The sequence below is a fragment of the Leptosomus discolor genome, chromosome 7, assembly GCF_034619465.1.
Source record: "Leptosomus discolor isolate bLepDis1 chromosome 7, bLepDis1.hap2, whole genome shotgun sequence".
Taxonomy (NCBI): domain Eukaryota; kingdom Metazoa; phylum Chordata; class Aves; order Leptosomiformes; family Leptosomidae; genus Leptosomus; species Leptosomus discolor.
Genome location: NC_141397.1, coordinates 26223474 through 26245963, shown reverse-complemented (window position 1 = coordinate 26245963; position 22490 = coordinate 26223474). Strand labels below are relative to the sequence as shown.

At 40.7% G+C, this 22490-nt stretch overlaps 1 protein-coding gene across 1 annotated transcript in view; it reads right to left on the bottom strand.

The window, feature by feature from the left end:
* Window positions 1-22490, bottom strand: part of ELMO1 (engulfment and cell motility 1) — a 256188-nt gene that overhangs the window by 92051 nt on the left and 141647 nt on the right. Inside the window, exon 15 of the mRNA XM_086468719.1 lies at window positions 13631-13767. Coding sequence (XP_086324845.1) covers window positions 13631-13767 — 137 coding nt within the window. The remainder of the gene's footprint in view (window positions 1-13630; window positions 13768-22490) is intronic.

The window sequence follows — 22490 nt, the reverse complement described above, 5'->3', positions numbered from 1 at the left end:
GTCTGGCTGCCTTCCACACTTGAGCTGTTGTCCTGTCTAGTGGCGCTCAATATTTCTGGGTTAGCCTTAAATGAATTTTCACATCTGGATGGCGGGGAACTTTCTTCTGGAAAGGCTGAAGCATAGTGTCTCCTTGGCAATAACAGCACTGCTGCTTGTACCAAAGCTAGGCAATGTGAATATACAGGTTTCTATGCTCAAGATCCCAGACTCACATGTGGATCTTCTGCCCAACAAAGAGCATCTCTAACACCTGTGGCAGCCGCAGAAGCCCACCCACCCAACGCCAGCTGCAGTGCCGGGCTTGCCGTGAGCACAGCTTGTCCTAGTTTGTCCTGGTAATCACAGCGAGCATTGCACGTGCTGTGATCACGTACGCACACACTGATAAATACCGGTTGATTATTAAATTTGTCATTTATGACTATAGTCTTCCCGGTCATTTGAAAAGCCAGAGAGAGAGAGAAAAAATTAATTTCAGACAGCTCTGGCTCTCTTGTCACTGCTCTCTAATTTTTACTGCTTACTAATCCTGTACATGAGAGACTGTGCACAGAAAGATAGTGTGAATCTCTGGTTTTTTCTCATCCTTCTCATTACTGTCCCAAATTGCAACACATTTTCATTTCAGTCATTTACATCAAAAGTGCAGCAATCACTGCATCTAACTACTTTATTACTTTAACCTTTAAAAGATGTAAACAAAGGGAAAATATTTTTCTTAAAATGTGGAAGGTGCTTCCACCATGGGGAAAAAAAAAAAGCGTTCTTGCTAATGGAATGTGTATAAGGACACAAGAAAAGAAACCAACATGGGATAAAGCACTGACACGTGAGGTGTGGGCTAAATTCCCATCTCTACCACCAATTTTCCAGGCAACATGCAGCAAGACATCATTTATGTATTCTTGTTATCCAACTAAAAACTACTTAACATCACCTTTCCTTTCTCCTTTTTTACCCTTTGTATGTTCTGTCAATTTAAATGCTGGCCTCCTTTGGTCAGAAACCTGCGTTTAAAAGAAATACCTGAAATTTCCCAGGATGGCGGAATGACAGCTTGCACAGGGAGCTAGAACCTGCAAGCAATGAAGCTTTAGCTAAAGCAGAGGTTTCTGTACAAGACAAGCATTTAAACAAGAAAAAACAAACCCCAAAACCAACTACAAAACAACAAACACCCCCAAACCAAATCCATTAGTAGCCAAACATCACTCTGCAATGGCTACACACACTGCCTGCTTTAAAGCATTGTGGCTCATATATGCTAACAAGTTACTGTGGTCAGACAAGTTACCACATCAGCTGAGCAGCAGTACCAGCCAGTAGTAAATATTTAGTAAAACATATTTAGCTAATTGTTAGCAAGAAAATTTTGAGGAAATGCTTTTGACCTCATATTTCTGAGGGAGCTTGAATGCCCCTGAGTAGTAACAGTTTAGCTGTCAGAGCTAAGACAAGTTAAAACTGCTTTAAAGGAGTCACTGCAGTTAATGGTGAAAGCCTGACTTCTTAAAACTGGCTACTGTATCCATCACAAGGATCTTTTGCACTTTTTAACACTAGGAAAAAAATGACGAGATTGGTTGATGCTGCATCTGTGTTTGTTAATGATGATTAATGATATGAATTACCATTTCTCCCTGTTTCATACTGGATAAGGAAGTAGTTTTTACACATAAAACTACAGAATAACTCTGGTTGCTAGAAAGTTCTAGGCATCATCAAGTCCTGCAGATACAGCAGAACTAACCTCAAGCTTAAGTCAGGTTGCTTAGGGCCTTGTCTGGGTGAGTTTCTCCAAGGATGAAGACTCCATAATCTCTCTGAGCAACCTGTTCCAGTGCTGCACCAGTACCAGTAGCTGGGAATATTTTATCCTTATGTCCTATCAGTTTCCTTCACTACAACTTGTCTTTTCTTCTTTCACTGTGTACACCTGAGAAGGGTATGCATCTTCACCTCAGCTTATTTTTCAGACAGTGGAAGATGATACAACTGGATCCACTCTCCTCCCCCCAGTCTTTCCAGGATGAACAAATCCAGTTCCTTCACATTCCCCTTGAACACCATGTGCTCCATCCTCCTTAATCATCTTGGTGGCCCTTTGCTGGACTAGCTGCATTTCATCAATCTGTCCCCATTACTGGGGCACAAAACTGGACACCGTCTTCCAGCTGCTGCCTCACAATTGTCAAGTTGGGGGCATAATCACTTCCTTTGACCTGCTAGCTATGCTTTAGCTAATGCAACCCAGCATGCAGTTAGTCCACATCACACAAGGGTGCACTGCTGATTCATGGTACTCATCAACATAGCGACCTACAAGCAAACACCTACAATTATATTTGTACAACATGAAATTAGTCTTTCTGAGTCCTCAGTTTGCATTGGCAATCACCCATCCTCAGCTTGCTGTGGTGCAGAAATTAATATCAAACCCCTGGCCATCATAAAAATCAATACTAGATTCTGAAGTGTCACTCTGGTACTAAAATCAAGAGGCATAGAGAAGGAAATCAGAATCATCAAATTCTTTCAAATGATAATAACTAAAGCAAATTGAGCAGCTATGAAACATCCTGTTCTGGAGCTTAAAAGCAACAAGGCAATAAAAAAACCCTAACCCAGGCAAAGCTAAATAAGTTTTATGGAGAGATTTCCTTTATTTTCTCCCCAAGCAGAACCACCAGTTTAAAGATTTTGCTTTAGCTAGTACCTTAAAAATTTTACACAGTGTAGGGCCATTTAGGCCATGTACATAACTGAAGCCATTTGCAAGCTGTACACATACAATACCTTCAACCTGAGGTTTATCTCCCAGATTGGTGAAGATAGTTCTTTTCTCTAATTAAATTAAACTTTGCAGCCCATTGTATGTGGAATTAGGCTAGAAAAAAGAATATCCAATTCTCTGCCATTGTTATTAAAATGTTGTATCTACGCTGTTACTCAGGGGGAAGACTTTTTTTTGTCCATGTAGCTACATTTTCAGGAATAAGAAACACATCCATGCATGTAATTTTGACTTAAACGTCCTTCAGATTTCTACCACCGCTGAAAATACACAGCTGCCAGTAACCTCCATCCTGCCTTCACAAACTGGCTTCCAATATTCTACAACCTCAAAGGGTCTTTTCCGATCTTTTGACAGGAGATGTGGCTGTGTAAAGTAGTCAGCAGGTACCCCATCTATAGAAAGTGAGAAACGTCATTAACGCCCTCCTGAAGACAGGTGGAAGCGCTGTATGAGCCATGCTGTTGCTCCAAGGAAAGGGGACAGGCAGAAGGAAAGACTGGGGGAATAAATCCTGTTGGAGAACATAGTATTGAGCAGGGAGACAGGCTAAAGGAAGCTTCACTTAGAAGAGTGACAGAAATCCAGTAAGATTTCTACATCCAGGCACTAATTTATATATGTGGGTTTTTTTTTAAAAAAAAATAAATAAAAAGAAATCACATACAGGCCTTAAAATACAGAATAAGTATCAGTTACATGACAATCAGATCACTTCAGATTTTAAAAAAAAAAATTTACAAAAAAAAAAAAAATCACCAGGAAGAAAACAGTTCTTTATCAACTCCCAAATCCCCAGCTCACATAGAAAAGAGTTTTTGGAAGGATTCTGAAAATCCTGACAGCTACGAGATTGCACCCTTCATCTCACACATCCGATTCTACAAAAATAAGGATGCTCCATTTTCCTACTTGGTGACATTTGAGATGTTATTTTCACTACGAAGGGCTGATCAACTGCTTCAGAAGAGGCTGACAGGGTAACAAGGATACAGTGAGATCTGCAGCTTCCTCTGGACTCCCAGTTAAGTACAACAAAAAGTTCTAGGAAGCCTTTACTATTCAAGCAAACTGGATACAACTGAAATTTTTAAGTTCTTGCTGCCGAGGTTCTTATACCAGCAACACAACGAAGAACAGCCAGTTTCCATAAGACAGAAAACTGATGCTCAAAATCTGAAGATACAACTCCAGAGAGAAAAATTACCATAAAATTCAAAGCATGTGCGGAAGCTGTTTGCCCAGATGCTTCCACTCTTCTAGACACAGACCTCACATTCTTGACACAAAGATGGTTCTCAAGTACTTCAGTTTCATGGTCATGGCATGAATATCTTCAGTTGACGTGGCACAATCTTTAATCAGCCACACTAGTGTCCTTTTCAAGGATTCTGACACAGAATTTGGTATTTGTTTCTTCACGTGTCTCTGGTGTTTGGGTCAATATATGTACATGGTATCAAACCTCTCTCCATCCCTGCACTCAGCTTCTAAGGCGATATTCCTCAGCTTTCATATGTATTACTAGGGGCCTTGCTTCTGTGTTTGCCATGACCAACATACCTTGTGGAACTGGGGAGGAGCCTATCAATGAGTTATCTTTCAGACATCAATAAATTCACAACACTTTTTTGTATGGCTATTCAAATTGACAATGTAGAGGTGAAAGGCAAAGAAAAAAGGGCCTTAGCACTTTCAGAGGCACACATAGCACTTTCCATCCTCCAGCAAGCTATTTTGCTCTCAATAGAAAAGTACCTGAACCCAGGTTCACATGTCTCAGCTTCACTACCATTCCCAGGTAACAACTGCCCCTGCTGTGGTCTGAAGCCGAAATATCCTGTGGGGCAAAACCTAACACTCCACTCAAGGTACATGCTAAATCCCTCACCTCCCATCCTCCTGCATTTTCCCGCCTGTCCACTCTCCGGGAACTTAAGGACAGTTCACGTTAGCACACCAAGGCTCAGTTTAATCTGCGATCACTTAGGAAAGCTTTGCACAGCCCACAGAGGACTAACTCTGCTCTAGGTGCCCTGCTGTCGGTGCCCAAGGGAACCCACGGAAAGCCAGCAGAGGCAGGTACCTCTGTTGGCCCCGTGTGCATGGCACAGACATGGCTTGAAATAGCTGGTGTGCATATAGGAGAGAGCCCATTCGCACCCGCGCGCCGTCTCCTCTCGCTCCAGCTCCCAGCAGCCCTCCCCTCCCATACGCCTCTGCTGCAGCCAGTCTCTGTTTACACTGGTACATCGGGTAGCAGGATCACTTTGTCAGCTGCTGGCCAGCTACCTAGTGTGCTAAAAATAGAGACAAGCAGCAGCAGCAGCAACAGCGACTGACTGGCAAATGCCTTTTTAATGATGACGGACGTATTCAATCAAGAAAACACGCGAGATGTAAATTGCAAACAATGAAGGACATTTGTATAAGGACAGATGAGATGAAAACAACAAAGTGCCCTGGCTTTGCCTACGAGACACATATGAAAGATTTCTGCTGCTCTTTTCAACCACAATGCTATTTAGATTACAATTACTTAAAGCGAACAAACAATAGTACGAGCTCTTCTGCTACTCTAAGACAGGCTATAAAAATTTCATTGTCAGCTGCCTCATTCATCACGATAACCTCATTTCAACTGAAACAAAATCTCTGAGACATCACCTCCCCCACCCCTTTCTTCCCTTTTTTATTTGCCTATAATAAGGTCTATAGTCTGGGGAGCTCTCAGGCTGACTTCCACGCATTGTGATTCACAAAATGAAAATCTGGTATTATATGCTCACTGACATTCACATCAGCAGCAATTCATGCAGCAAAAAGCCATATGCCATGCACCTCTGATTTAACTGTACTACAAAAACATATCCTAGAAAGAAGAAATAAAAATACAGAGACAAGAGTGAATCCTAGGATCTGATTATTATCCACACTTAAAGACAGGAATGACAGGGGCAATATTACAAAATACACTGTTTTGGTGGCAGTTCCAGTTAGTCTACACCATATCCCTTAGTGACTAACACACTCTACATGCAAGTGAGGAATTCTTTCCCAGTGCAAAAGGTTTCTACAGAGTATAACAAAAGCGGTTAGCACAGATAACCTACACTCAATGTGTCCCCTCTGGTTATCAGGCTTTCCACTCAATCATCTTTTTGAAGGCTGAGATGTTTATTGGTTTGATCAGCACCCACAGAGATGAAAATGAAGAGCGCTTTGAAAATATGAAGTACCAACAGTTTTAAAAATTGCCATCTCCAGGGTGTTAGGTAGACTTGTATGCATTCTACAGTAATACACATACTTCATTAGAAAGCTGGGGGATAAAATCCACTCTGTTAATGACGGCTAGGTTTTTCACAAATAAGAGATTTCACTGTTGAAACGAACAGTGACTTTCAACACTGGGGAAAGGATAAGAAACAAGTTTCTGACCAAGGAACAGATTATACTAAAAGACTCTTTTTCTTTTTTTTTTTTTTTTTTTTTAAATAACAAATGTTTTGTTGAGACACTCTTTCCTTTCCTTGCTTCTTGCTTGAAGAATCCATCTCTTTCTTAGTTTACCCATCCTGGCATATAAAATGGGCAGAATTTCAGCTTTAAAATGCTCTTCCTTTTAAGTCTATGCCCTCCATGAAATCATTGCATATGTGATCACTGGAGAAGGATAGCTCAGCTACGATAATAACTAGATGTAACCCTACTACTAAAGACTTCCAAAGCCTTCTGGCAAAGGCACAAGATAGTAAAGATACTATTTTTAATGAAAAAAAATCTTTGAAAAATAGTTCATAAGCCATGAAGTGTGGAGAATGGGCAAGTGTTGCTCCTTACTGCTTCATTATCCAGTCTAAGTACTTTATTTCACAAATTAATTTTTAAATGGATTTGCATTCTTGACAATGCTAGTTAAGACCAAAAAAAAAATTTCTAAAGGAAGCAACCAACTAGATTTTAAACTGCAATACTTTTGTTCAGTTCCTTTGAGCTTGACAGTCCCAACCTCTGGGGTATGAATATTTAAATTTAGATTTTACAGACCGATGCCTCAGTAAGTGGAAGACCACATCTTCAGCACCCCTTCTGGTTTCTGCAGCCAGAAGCAGAGACAAATAATAAACTGTCTTTGACAAACGCAGTGGGACACATTTGGAGATCTGACAGGTGTAGATAAATGCACAGAAGACTAAACAGAGGCGTTCCTAAATGAGCAGCCAATGAAGGAATAAACTTGTAATATCCAGGCCACAAAAAGCATAGCAGGAACACTGACCAAATGCTAGGGAAAGGTCTTAAACAGGCTCTCTCGACACCCCATTAAATTGCACTGCTTAAAACACACCCTTCTTAAGGAAGTGGGAATAGACCCGACAAGTCTCCTGCACCCAAATTATGCTCTTCTAGGAGATTCTCATTCTATTTGGAGGGTGTTTTTTTCTTCTTGAATTAAAAAGTCACATTGTATAAGCTACGCAACAGACTTGCAAAATGTTAATTGCTATACATTTTTTTATAAATTCATGCATTACACAACTAATGATACAATATATTTATAGCAATTATCTGTTTCCAATAGAAGTTAATAAAGCGCTAATGGCCTCAGGTGTGAAAACGTGGAATTTAATTTGCGCTAATCTGCCTAAGGCTGGGGAATACTGAATTCATTCTATGTGAGAATAATTTATTTGCGGTATCCCTGACTGATATAAACAAAGCATTGCCAAGGGAAAGTGCAATAAACCTAACAGAGAGGTGCAATCATTTCACTAGCCCGGCATTTCCCACAGGTAAAATGCAAACACAACAGCTTTCCAAAGCTTCTCTCAAAAGAAGTTAAATTTATCTGCTTCAGACTGATGAAGAAAACACCCATATGAAAACAATAAATGCTTCAGAGAGCATCTGTGAAGAGCTACTTATCATCCCTTTCCCTCTTTATCATTGAAAGGAAAAGCAGGTGACAGACAGATTTACAAACTGACCAAAGGATTTTACTTTCAAGTTTGTTCGAATTAATTTCTCTTGTTTGAGGTAACGGTTCTTTCATGCTGCTGGAGCTGTCACTTGCCATCCTCCTCCAAGTATCCCTGGGAGGAGGTGGGAAAGAGGGGCACAGACACATGGGAAAGCACCATCTTTGGGGCTGCAGCCTGGAGCTGTGATGGGGTGATGGAGGAGCCTGGAGCAAACGGCCAGACATCCTGGTTCTGCCTTTGGCCCTGCCACTGCTTCACTGCCAAGGCACTTGAACTCTGCGTGCCTTTGCCTCTGTCCTGTAAAAAGGGGTTTATCAAGACTGGGCTAACTCTGCGATGGGCAGGTAAGTGCAGAATATTGTTAGTGCCACCAACACAAGTATCGCTTGAGCATGCTAGGACACCTGCTTCTCCAGGTGTGGGGCAAAGCCCTGACACTTCCAGGTCAGGCATGTAGTTGCCATGGCCAGGACTAGCACCAAGACAGCAAGGTTGGAGCCACGGTGGGGAGCATTTCAGACAGGATTTGTGCACAAGTCTGCTCCTGGAATTTCCCCGATTTGCAGAGGAACCAGAAAAGCTGGTGACAGCTCTTTTGCCACACTGCTGCTCTGACTCTTTCCAAATGACTCTCTATACCGTTGCATCCTTATGGGTAACTCACATTATCTGATGATGGTGTGGGCCCACAACATGTTTCCACACAAAACAGCACTCACACAAGTATGCTCCTTAAAAGCCTGCCCTTGAATACTTAGTCGTATTTTGAACCTAGCCTTACACAATTATTCATCCTACAGCTACCAAAAGCATGACAACACTATAGAAGCTAAGAAACTTGTGGCATGGCGTTTCCAAACCATTGGTGAGAAAGGAAACAGTATTTTTCATTTTTATATTATGCTTGGTTACCTGGAAACAGTATTTTTCATTTTTATATTATGCTTTTTTACCTGTTCTGTTATCTTGTAACAGAACTAGGAAAAATGTTGACAGGGTCCGACCACGAGCAATAAACCTCTTTTGTGGCTATCAAATGCCTCAGTGTTTGCTCTGGTATTTAATTACTCACATAGGACATTCATTGTTTGCATCTGCTACCACTGTGAACAATGTCTACTCTACCAACTACCACACAAGACAGTTTGTTATGTGTATACCTGTCAGCGACATACTATCATTTTGCTAAGCAGACCCCACTCCTGCATTTGGATCCAGTGCTGTGGCTTGGTGTGTCACTGAAATAGCCAGATACCACAAGTGCAGTTGCTCAGGGTACCCAGGTCTGTCACTGTGAAATGAATGCTAGCTTTGCCAAAATGCTGAAACCAGAGGTTTTGGGGCTTTCCGAGAATGTTTTTTCTTATAACAAAATAAATTTTCATAGAACATTTAAAAGCTGGTGTTTTATACTATGATGATCTCAAATACATGGCCAGCAGGCAAAATAAATTAACTAGAGTTCTCAGTAATGAGAAAAATGCATCGGCAGCATCATGAGCCAACCCCGTCCCACTTTCTTATTCCTTAAACCTGTAGTTTCAGTGAATACAGTAGCTTTTGATCTCAAGTGCCGTACACCACAAGACTTTCAAAGTTTTACAGTTTTTACTTTAGCCATGTTGAAATGATAATCTGTTGTGTTACAAGTAATGATTTTTTGCCTTCTAAAAACCTAAAACTACACTAATACAAGGCAGCTACCATTGTGTCCATTCTCTACAAAGCAGCTTCAAAACCATGGTAGATGAATCAAGTGATTTCATCTTTTTCCTATCACACTGGGACTGGAAGCAGTAATTTCTACCCTTAAGGATTTTTTTAAGATGGCACTACACTAGGCACAGAATTAGCAAATTGTTCATATTGTTCTGCAGGTCTAATAAGACAAGCTATGGCTAGTCCTGCAATATAATCCATTTGCTCACTCTTCCTCCTGTTAGCATGTGAACTTCAAACCTACAAAAAGCAGCAGATTGAAATCTCTGGAGACCAGAGGTAAGAGGATAATCTTGTCCCCTACATAATGTCCTATCTGTGATCTCCTTGTCTCATGAGAAACAATATGTGTTTTTTACAAGAACATCACTAACAAGATAGCGATCTCAATGTAAATCCTCATTAGGGCAACACAGGTGTATTTAATAAGTACAACTAGTGGGGATCAACAAAAAATTTTCCATTGGAAGTATCCTTTCATTTGGCCCCATAGAAGGAATTTTACAGTGGCGCTGTTACCTTGAATGCCACCTACCATTGTGTTAAAAATAAAAAAAACCCCAAACAACCCACCAATTTAAGTACATCTTAGCCTGTATAGCAGCAGGGCCTGATTACCCTAAGCAGAGTGTAGGTGGTCCCTACGTGAGGGAAAACCAAGCGATGGACACCTATTTAAACAGGCAGGCTGGTGATGAAGGTCTCTAGATGCTGGAGTGTGAGAAGACAACTCAGCCCAGCTTTCTTCCAATCAGCACCGACTCCAAAAATTGATACACAATGCTTGCTTCTGTTGAAATAAAACATGTAGAATTATGTAAAGCTTGGAGACAAGATTATATTTTCGAAGTCATAAACCGAGATGTCTGCTCACAAATGACTGTGGAGGACAGAGCTTGTAAAGTGTCCTTTGATCACTCATAGGCGCAAAGAAAAACAAAAAGGTTTCAAACGGAATAGTTGCCACTTGCGCGTCTGTCTACCCAACTGCATCTTAATTTCTCTAGAAAACTCACTAGACATGAATTATGTATGTCTTAAAATGTTATAAAGGCATAATATAAGCTTAGCTGCCTGACTAAATTATTCTATTCAGACATCTCCCAGTATTTTGAGAGACCATAAAAAATGTTTTAGGTCTGACAGTATCATACTATCACCATAGAGATCCAAGGACTTTTTCTAATTCAAGAGTTGACAAAAGGTGTCTGTTTTAATGAATGCAAATCAGAGAGACAAAGCGCGAGATCACAAATGTTTCACTAAAACACCATAAAATTCTTCCAACTATGAGCTGTTTTAATTATTCTTTCGAAGCTTTAAAAATAAGCAAAGCTATATGAAGTCTCCACAACATGGACTGAGGAACCACAATGCTGCAGTATGCCAGTTTGTCATCAAAAGGAAGTCTCAATCCAATGCTTAAAAAACCCTTGAGAACTGGCACTGAAACCTGAGAGAAGTATTCAATCACCTTACTTCTTTCAGCATCTATCATTCTCCAAAGCAAGAGAGGAAGAAATAAATCTCTATATGTGCACACAGACCTCCTACAGCACCTCAATGTACCAGCTATTGTGATTAATCAAAAGCTCAAAATCAAACAAAAAGCTCCTTTTCTTCAATTATAATTAAAGATCAAAGCAAATGGATTAGCTTTTAGCAGAACCTCCAGGTCTCAAGACTTACCATCCAATATACTGAGTGTCCAATTTTGTTTTGGAGATTTTGGGGGAGGAAGGGAAGATGGAAGAAAATGAATGATCCCAGCAGCCAGGTGGGTAGTAAACTGTAGCAAAGTGGTGTTTCATACATTACCATGACAATCAAGTTACTGAAATGGAAAAATAGTAACACGAAGAGAGGATAAAAGAGAATTTTTCCACAGTAACCAAGCTACTGCATCTTGCGAGACCTCCTTTCTTCCCATTCACTCCTGAAAGTAGGGGCTGAATGCCCCCTGAGTCCACATGGCCTTTGCTTGCCAAGTTTTCAAAAGCAACTGCATAGAAACAGGTACCCTTAGCGCACAGGAGAGATGCAGAAAGAATACTAATATGCCATGATCACCAAAGCCTCTTGCCAGGTAAGGATTACAAGTGGTGGTGTTTAGTTTGGTGAAGCCATCAGCACTGGCAGCTGTCACCCACTAACCAGATGGGTAAACCTTGGGTACCACTATATAACTCAGCATCCTCCACAAATCCAGAAGTGCTTCACAAGCCCACACAACAACACAGTTTGCTTCACTCACAGATCCCTTTAGACGTTTATCAGCTAAGGAATGCACATCACCACCACATGTCATTTGCAGCGGATAAGAGCATAAAAATCTCCTTATGACTAAAAGAAAGGATTTAGATAAGCAGAACATAATTACTGAACTGTTAGAAATGAGAGTTGCAAGAGTTTAGTATTCCCTCCCCTTTACAAAAACAGTTACAAAATCAAGAGTGATTTCTTCAGGCTAAGATCCTGGGTTGATCTCTCATGCACCATAGTACCACCACCTGACAAATCCTGATAGCACAATGGCAAATGTTTCAGATTTGCCCCATGGAGTTAAGGACCACCATGCAGTGGGACCTACCAACCCGCCTTGCTGAACCTGAAAGAGCTGCCGTGCAAAGCCACAGGATTTTCAGTAACAGAAAACAGAAACAGAAAACTAGACAGGAAACTCCACTGTTTTCTTTTTAGGGTGATCTGGGCTGTTGCCAGAAACAGGAGTATTTTTTTTCCTGAATCCCCTAGGATTAATAATAATATTCCAGCTCAAGTTGTGGGAAATTATGTATACAAATTTTTCTTCTACTGAGACCGAAGGCCTGTAAGTAATAGTTGTTAACACATTTGTTTAGAAGAACTACATATTATGAAGTAGTCTCAAAAAAGTTGTTGCTTTTTTCAGCCCTTGATTTCAGGTTTCTATACTGCTCAGTGAATTATCTTGCTATTGCTCCTTCTCCACTCCTGGACCATTAGGGAAGAGAAGCAGGTCAGAAATTCCATGCAACAACAGGCCTCTAGGTCATCTAGCTACAACAGTATGCATTTTGGACTTCCCTTCTCTCTTCTGCTTGGGCTTTGGTACTGCTGTCGACTATTTTAGCTAAAAAGCTCAACAAAGTTTATTCAACATTGGGTCTCTCCTAAGGATTCACCTTCGCTCCGCAGTGAAAGACGGACATTCAGACCACTTCAGTAATAGACAGTTCAAATCAGAAGTTAGGCACGATTGTTCTTACTAGCTTTCACATAACATTTGAGTCTGGTGCCTCCAGAGTACTTGTATAGCACATGCTTATAGAGTGCAACAGTCTCACTTTTCATTCTCAACCAACAACTCTATAATCAACATCCAGTCTCAAGGAGAGGCTCGAGATCCAGTCAAAGGATCCCAACAAAGGATGCCAGCTGGTCACAAAAGCACAAGTCTGTCATTCTTACAAAATGCCAAAGATGATTTTCAGCCTCCTGGTAAGTTAGACAAATAAAACAGGATGTCTAGGGACCATTAAGACAGACAGCCCTGTTCTCCATAGCTTTGCTGATGGTCAGGAGATGGCTGAAACTTCCAGAACTCTGCTTTACAACAAAAAGGGTACAATACTGAGGAGTTTTTTTTGTTGTGGTTTTTTTTTTTTTTTTGGTTGGTTGGTTCGTTTGTGGTGGGTTTTTTTTTTGTTCTAGCAGGCTAAACTGCACAGAACTCTGCCAGGATTGTGTCCACTCTTGAACATTTTATCACTTTAGTGCTCACATGAAATGAGAGGGATGCACAGAATTATCATTGCAGTGCACTCTCTGCATTATTTACAACCTTAGAGGCTGCAGCACTTCAGCATAATATTGGTAACATAAAAAGGCAGAACATCCCCTCAAGCCAGGTTTTTAGTTTTAGAGTCTGCAGTGCAACATGATGGAAAAAGGTCTGTGAACCTCCCTTACACATCCCATCCCCTACTCCCACTTTCTAAATGCTGGTGCTCTGATATGCAAAGAATCCAAACAGATGAAAACTCCACAGCATTCAGCAGAAATGCTATCAGTAAACCCCTGTGCCTCCAGGGAAGGACGTTTGTTTCACCATCCTGCCCAGTTATTCCCATCCCACCCTTTTTCTTGCCTTGTTAAAGTCCTCTGAAGTTGCCCTCATTTCCTTCCATGTCTTGTTCAAGAGCTGAATGCAGATACAGAAGAACTCCTCAAACGATCTGTCATGGGTGAAGAACATGGGATGGAAATCGTTGCAGGTCTCACTGGCTAAAAACAGAAAAACAAGGAGGGTGGAATAAAACATAAAATACATAAGCCTTAAAAATAAACATAAAATACAATCAGCCACAAAATTAAATCTAAAATCTAATAGCAAAGGATGTCAAAAACATTATTCAGCCTTGGTCTACAGTCTTAAAGAAAATGAAACACCATACAGAGCCTGTCTGCAGGAGACCAGCAGCAAGATCAAGAGGAAACAACTACCTGTTTGCTGAATATTCTCTCAATGGGTGTTTTGTTTGTGCCAAGTTTTGTCGTTCAGACTGGGACAGAGAGACACAGGGGAGAAGCACAAGTTTCCTCATCAAAACAACAGCTAACAGCATGTACCATATTGCCCGCTGAGAACCAAACACTAAACTTCCTAAGTCACAAAACAGTATTAGATCAATGTACACACTGAAATGTGAAGCTCTGCTGACACAGCAGATGATCTACCATATTGTACATGGATACAACACAGAGGTAACCAGAGAAATCTAGACAGACATACAGACGAGAATGTAACTGATTACATTTGTTCTTTGAAAATAACTGGAAACAAAAGAAATGGATCTTCTGTCATCTGTCCCTTATCTGAGATGGAAAAAATAAAACCAAAACCCGAACCCCAAACTTCATTTTTTTAATTGAATACTGGCTTTAAAGAAGGAAAAAAAAATACAATAAGGATGATCCCAAAAAAGAAAAGTACAGTTTGGCAAGGCTGCTGTGAATCTCCTTGAGCGAAGAATGGATTTTCAAAAAATATGGGCTGAAGTAATGCTGATCTCTGGACACATCTGAGCAGCTTGGGAACAGAAGGGGCCTTAGCCAAGGACTGGAAAGGATCCTTAATCCCTGCCACGACTTGCAGGGTGACCTCAGTAGGTTGTACATTTATGCTCTTAAAAAACTAAAAAAAAAAGTCAAGTTGACTAAGCCTTTCTTCATATACCTAGTCCCCAAATCTCTCAGCTTCAGCCTTCACCTCTGCATGAGTGCTCCTCTGGACCTTCCCCGCAGTCACTCACATGCCTACACAGCAGCGTCTTTCCCTACTTCAGGATCAAACAGGCACTGCTTAGGCAAGCTTCCTCCTCTGCAAGAACGACAGAATTATCAAGCATTGGGATAAATCACCCTTCTCATGAGGCTGGACCACTGTCTGACATCTGGTTTCTCCCAGTGGAACTGAAGAAATTAGAATTAAGACTCTTTGCAAGATAATGTGAATGGCTCAGGCAGGCTGAATCCTTGCATCAGCTGCAAATGCTTGGTCCTGGTACCTCTACTAGCCACAAAACCACCTTTTCAGCGTGTTTAGTTACCTCTGCCGCTCTACCAGTAGCTCTGCCATAGGAACATGAGTTGTACTTAGAATCACCTGAACCCTCAAAGAAAAAGGGTTTCTGATCTATCCCAAAATGCAGTATTCCAATTATAAAGCAAAACTCTGAAGCTTAATTGTAAATTTGAAGCTTAATTTTAAGATCTAATCAATTCCTCAGCTATGTAGCAAGGATGAGAGCTAATTTCGGAGCACAGGTTTCATTCTAATCAAGTAAACTCCATTTACTTCAAAGGATGTACAGTCAAGAGGGAATTAGTCAAAGCAGAGACCTATATTTACGAGGCATGACTCAATCCCTTTAAAAGAATAAAATGCCTCAGGCACAATTTTCAGAGCACCTTCAGCTTCCATTCATTCTACTGGAGCTGCAAGGGCTCAGCGCTTCCAATAATCAGACTCTCAGCCTGTAATAATGTCAGATACACAACAGAACAGGTTCTCAGAGGGCACTTCTCTTTAAGTCATGAAATACTATAATGATGAGAAGAAATAAAATAACACCAAGCAGAAGAATGCAGCCAGTACCTTCGCTGTATAAATCACAGCATGAAACAAGGCAATAACCCTCGACACGCACTGGCCTTTCTGATCTTCCTCAGAGCCTGAGCTTATCACTGCTCCTGCTTATAAAAATCAATAAATCAAAATTAATGGTAAGGCTAGGGATTCTCGGAAACTTGATCACCGGTTCTACCTCATGGTCCTTATGATAATAGCCCCAAACTACATCTACTATGTTGCCTCTGTGCGCATGCAGAATCAGAGATGCCACCTTCCCTCCTGCCTTTTTTTTTTTTTTAAAAAGTAGGCAACATTATGTTTTATGCCTTTTCAGTCTGAAAATATAAGAGTAAAAATCGTTGTTATTGATATAAACAGTGAAAGTTAGGCCTGTTAGAAGGCAGGATCAATGTCTTAAAGTAGAAAATAAATCCTAAGAAAAATTCACAACCAAATGATAAACAGCTTCCTCAAAATTCCCACCAGCACCCAGATAAAGAAGAAAAAAAAATCCATACTTGACTTCAAAGGTAGCTTTTTGTATGTCTTGAAAATTCTATCCAAAAGAATACAATTCAATGGAAAATTCACAAACAAAGCACATCAGCAGAGTATACATTATGGCATATCTACAGGCTTCAGCTCAGGTCATGTCTATGTTAATGCTCAGAGTGTTTAAATATCTAATGAAAGACAACCCTTGTCCCAATATTTTATTTCTCCTTTTGACAGGTAATATGAGAACGAAGGAAAAGGCAATACTGTGTTACTAGTGGTTTCCAGACCAAAGTAAGACCAATTCACAACCTTTGGTCTTAACCTCACTCTCTCCAGCCCCAAGTCAGCATCCAATATAAGCACTGCCTGTCTCTCTGGAGTGGGCAAATTTAGAGGCTGCTCAGTTTTGCTAATTAAAAACTTCTTGAATTTAGTTTTTCACTAACTTACAACTTGGCTAGTTCTAAACTGAAACAGAGGTCCAGCATTAGGATAATTTGGAGACCTTCTACAAAAGAGCTGCATGCAAAATTCCTGCCCTTAGGCCCAGCACTCTCTAATCTTCATTTTCACAAGCAGGGACTAGGCACATTTATAACCACACAAAACCACACACATGGCTGCAACGCAGGGACACAAATCATCATGATTATTTAATAACATCATCAAGTTTTAATTACGCCTCTGTGAGATCACCTTTGAAAGGCAAGTCACAGATGTCCGGCCTACATAAATCAGGCAAAGATTTTGTTGATTTTCATTTCTTGGCACAATTCTCAGAGCTGTAGATCAATGTGCCACCTCTCAGGATTCAAGTAGTCCTTCAGGCTTCTAGCTGATCTATAGCTGTGACTTTGAGGAAGGAGCTTAGTTCATTTCTCATCATAAATTGCACTGGCAAAAAAAAGAGCTAATTTCTACCTGGGAGTTTATGTGGTTCCTTCAGTGTGTATTTTTAGTGTCTACCAACACAATTTTGTCTGTCAGTTCATTTGCTGAATTACAACAAAGACATTCAAGCATCCCAGAGTGAGCAGTAAACAGATTTGTTATGTTATGCTGTTTCTCTGTGGACTAGTAGAAAACAACACAAAAAAGAAAAAAAAACAGAGAAAGAAGAAAAGAGTTATACTTTCATTTTTTACCCCATCTCTAAATGCCTTTTCCCATGAGAAACATCATCATCAGGGCCGAATTTCTCGTAGCTGTTTCAAGAACAGTTAGGTATTTGCATAAGCCTGTCTTGGAAGGGCAGATTACATGATGATGTTTCAGTAACTGTTTGACTTGAAGTACAACAGAGATTTAAATTTCAAAGTTATTGAGGTGAACAGAATACAGACAATAGGGATTTCTGTATGCAAGACAGACTCCAGGAAAGGACAAGTGGACCAGACCAGACATCAGGCTGGTGTGTCACCTCACTGTCCAAACCAGTGTGAACACAAGGCCATCAGTTCAATGGTTGATAGCTGGAATTACATCTCACCCCGACCTTAACAAGTAGGCTATGTGTAGGTATCTATCACTACTTTCCACTTGGGAAGTAGGATGTAAAAAAAAAAAAAAAAAAAAAAAATCATTTTTTTGTCTTAGAATTTATTTTGGGCAAAACTTGGAAGTAACATAGAGACAACCCCTCCCTCCCCCAAATCTGCAACAGCAGAGATGCAGTAATACACCTCTCTAGGCAAGATCAAGGTACTGCCCTTGATCTTAAGAAACTTCTGCTTTCTTCCTGACTCTGCTAAACTGCTATGTTGACAGTAGATACTTATCCTCCACCACATCTTTAAAATGGCATACCTCCCTTGTGAAGTTCTTGAACTCAAGAAATTAAAAAGGTTGTACTGTTGTGAAAGCAAAATAATAAATAGCTGTAGGTATCACAAAGAGTAATGTTTGAAATTAGGAACCACCCAAACCATTATTTTCAAAATCCATTCACAATGCTATGGGGGGACAAGCTGAGGTGACTTAAGCAGCCATTTTTCTGTAAATTTACAGCTTGGACCCATCACATTGGGAATGCATATAAAAGACAATTTACTAATCACAAATGAGCCACCTCATTCATGGATGTCAGCCATGTACAATTGGTCTACACAATACAACTAGAATAGACTTGATTAAGTAGATAATAAATAAAAGTGATAATGTTGCTGTGTATTCTCAAATATTTCAAAAGCAGGCAGACAGCTTAAATCAATCAAATTATTCAGCCAGCCATATAAATACGGTCACCTGGCATTAATATTGTCACACATAAAGGGACAGACAGATATCTGTGGTGGAGAGTAAGCCTCTGTGCTGGGGGTGGTATTAACAGATCCTGTGCACCCTGAACCTCTCAAGAAAAGCATCCTGAAATTGCATCAGCATAACTTTGAGATGAGGCAAGCAGTGGCGCAGAGCCCTGGAAAATTGGTTTGCAAAGTCCCAGGGAGAAAGAGGTTCAAAAACACAGAATAATTTTGGTTGGAAAAGACCTTTAAGATCATCAAGTCCAACCACTAACCTAACACTGCCAAGCCCACCACTAAACCATGTCCTTAAGCACCACATCTATACCTCTCCTGAACACCTCCAGGGATGGTGACTCCACCACCTCCCTGGGCAGCCTGTTCCGATGCCTAACCACTCTTTCACTAAAGAAATTTTCCCTAATACCCAATCTAAATCTCCCCTGGCACAGCTTGAGGCCATTACATCTTGTCCTGTCATTAGTTACTTGGGAAGAGACCAACACTGGCCTCACTACAAGTTCCTTTTAGATAGTTGTAGATAGTAATAAGGTCTTCTCTTCTTCTCTAGGCTAAACAATCCCACTTCCCTCAGGCACTCCTCATAAGACATGTTTTCCAGACCCCTCACCAGCTACATTGCCCTAACATCTCCCTGTCTGAAAGGTACCTGGGATCCACATGATCCAATCTTCAGTGATCTGTGTTCTCTGTTACTGAGCTGCTGCTTAATTCTGGGTGAGTCATTTATCCCCTCTGTTGTTTTCCTTAATTTCACAGAATGGAGATGATAATATTTGACCAGAGAGGAGGTGGGTAGAAAGATCCATTGCACTTTCTGAAGTGCAGCAAGATCCACAAATGAAGGGTGCAATATGGACCTTGGAAATACCATCTCCACTTGGTACGGTCTCCTCTGGGACTATTATTTGCCAATAACAGAAGACAACCAAAGAGCAACTAATTCTCACTAGCCCTCAGGAGAAAAAGCACTGTAATTTCTGCTCCCTGAAGATGCGATACAGTAAAAATAACTACTGCCACGATCATTTTTATATACGCAATCAAAAATTCTCTCACATAGAGTACATAAGAAAAAGTGCACCTAATACTGCAGAAATACAGTGATTGCCAAGTTATACACACCACTGATCCCTGTAGTCTGCTGGCAATAATTTGAGAGAAAACCTTTGGCTACCTTTCTGCCACGTGATAGGGAAACTGTAATTTAAGGCAAGTAAGGTCAGTGCAGTAATGAAGTAGTAATATTGCTGCCAATTGTGTAATTTTCTTTCCTAGGGAACAGCACTGTTCAGAAGGCTCAACTGGTATTAGAACAAAAGACACTTGCCCTTTTTACTTTGATTGAGAGAGTAAGATACAAGCAACTAAGCTTCAAGACACAGCAAAATAATGCAAAAAGCTAAGCTGCATTTGTTACATTTCAAAACTAGGTGAATTACGTGAGGGTTTTGGTTTGCCTGCTTTGAAACAAAAAGGAAAGCACACTGTACCACTGAACTGTGCAAGATGTGCCACTGGTTTCCCCAGGGGTGTGGGCGCATGTGTGTGTGTCTGAGAAAATGTCATCCCAGACAAGGATATCAGGAGCGAGTCCAAATCCAAAATTTTCAGCACCAAAATAGCATTCACACAACTAATCGGGAAAGCAACAAGCTGATCAGGTAAAGTAGGGCAAAACCACCCCTTTAACATCGTATGTAGCATTTCCAGAGCACCAAAATCACCCAGCAATACATGGCTACAATAGACCGTCAACAACTTACCTTACAGAATCACAGAATGGCAGGGGTTGGAAAGGACCTCTGGAGATCATCAAGTCCAACCCCTCTGATTATCTGATCACATGTTTAGTTGGAATAGAAACAATATCAAATTGCTAAACATGCAGCAAAACTACCAACTCAAACTCCTCATAAAGACATAAGGCAACAGCATTTTCTGAATCAATGAGACTTCTCATTAGGGGAGCTATAGAGGGAAACTGGAAGAAAAGTACACATAAAAGGCTTCCTACAGTCTGTGAGCCTTCCTTTTTTTGAGGCTGAGAATAAATTTCACTATATAACGAAAAGCAAGGATTCTATGAGCCTCAAGCCTGACAGGACAGGCAGGACTAGGGTGTTTATGGCACATGCAGCCCCAAGCTCTTCACTAACTTACCCAGATTCGCTTTGAAGGTGACTGCTGCTGTGTCAGAAACACACATCCCCTCCCTAAGATATCATTAAATCAAGGAGTCACTATTTAAAAATCTGCCTCTTCAATGTCCCAAATAAAAGTGGTGGAAGAAGAACCCTGACTATTGCAGCACAAGTCAATAAAGCCCCACACTCATCACTACCAACAGATCCTGCAGTTCAGAGGTGGCATCTGTGCTATGTCCGTAAGGAGGCAGCTTAACAACAGTAACAGGGCAGACTCACCCTGCCACATCCAGAGCTGATGGTGAACTGAAGGAAACCAACGAACCCTGTAGTGTTCACACAAGCAGGCTGACTTTGTAAGGATAACTCCTTTTGCAACTCTCAGTAAATATGGAGACTTCACTGCACCTCTCCTACTTAGAATGGACCTGAAGACTGAACATTGTGGTTTGGAAATGCAAACAGAAAGCCACAGTGCAAAGAGAGGAGAGTTACTAAAAAGCTCTTACACGGAACAAGGAAACAAAAAGATTACAAAGAGTCAACATTGTACTGAGAAGGGTTCCCCATCTCTTTCAAAAGCAGTGTATTTTTACTTGTGATAAAACAGGTGCCAGATACAAGTAACTCTGAACTGCCTCTACCATGTGTCACAGCACATGGTTGGGCAAACAGGAAAGTACTCTGCTTCCTTCTTCGCTCCTCCACTACTCCCAGTATAAAAAAAGCACTGATCAATGACAACAGGAAAATGCAGTTTTAAAACCTGATGGATAAATCTGACTATCACTTTCAGAAGTGACGGAGCACTTCATTCAAATTAGTCATGCGCTTCTAGGAGAAAACTCCTTGAGACTGGAAATGGCATGAAAAAACAAGGCCTTGCATTTGTCATATCAAAAAGGAATGTCTCTTGTGAAAAAAAGACATAGATCTACAGGCACAGATCTGGAATTATGCTCTGGCATATTTACAGTATCCCTGAATAACAATATAGAATCATACATTCGTTTAGGTTGGAAAACACCTTTAAGATCATCAGAATGTTAATTGATTAGTGTGACAAATTTCCTTAGAGACTAAGAAGTCTTTATGGTCACTTCTAGTAAACATATAGAATAAGAAGGAATTACATGTATAAAGCAGAATCTACAGAAGCTTGTTTAACAAGTAAACATACTACGTAAAACCTTCTTACAAAAGATAACACTGCTGTTCTGTCAGGTTCCTGACACCTTGCAAAGCACACAAGACAATGATGGCTACATGAAAGCTTTAAAAAAAAAAAAAAAAGGCATTTCTGACAATTTCTAAGCCCACAGCCTGTCTACTTGAAGTCCAACTGGCACAGATAGCAGCACTGACAGAAGGCCAGCTAAGCTCAGATCTATCAAGGGGAAAACCTTATCACATCTGTTACACATTGATACCCGAGTTCCTTCCCTCTTGCACCCTTTCTCTCATAAGCCCTCAGAGAAACTAGCCTTAACCGTATCGCCAGACAAATCAGGAAGAATGACAGCAGCAATGGGGGAAGTAGATATTCTCAGCATTTACAAAGAGCAGCATAATGGCAGTCACTTACACTGCGTAACCACTCTTTTTAGCCCTGCAGCACCCATTGGCAAAGTTTATTGCTAAATGCTATACTCTGGCACATTTTCTACTAACTGTTGCAACACTGCAGACCCACTGAGGGCTGAAGTCAAAAGTTCCCAGGTGCAGAAGTGGGCGCTTGCTCTGCCTTCGCTTGTGCATCAACTTGATCCACGAGCACTACACTGAGAAACCGCCTCTCATGGCAGGATTGCTGACTTTTCACTTCTTACTCTGACTGTTCTAGAGAAGCTTATTGCTTCTCCTCTTGAAGAGATTCTTGCTAAAAAGCACATCCTTACCTCTAATTACCCATTTTCATTATTAGGAAGTTACGTAGACTGCATTACAGCTTATAGCTCGTGCCTC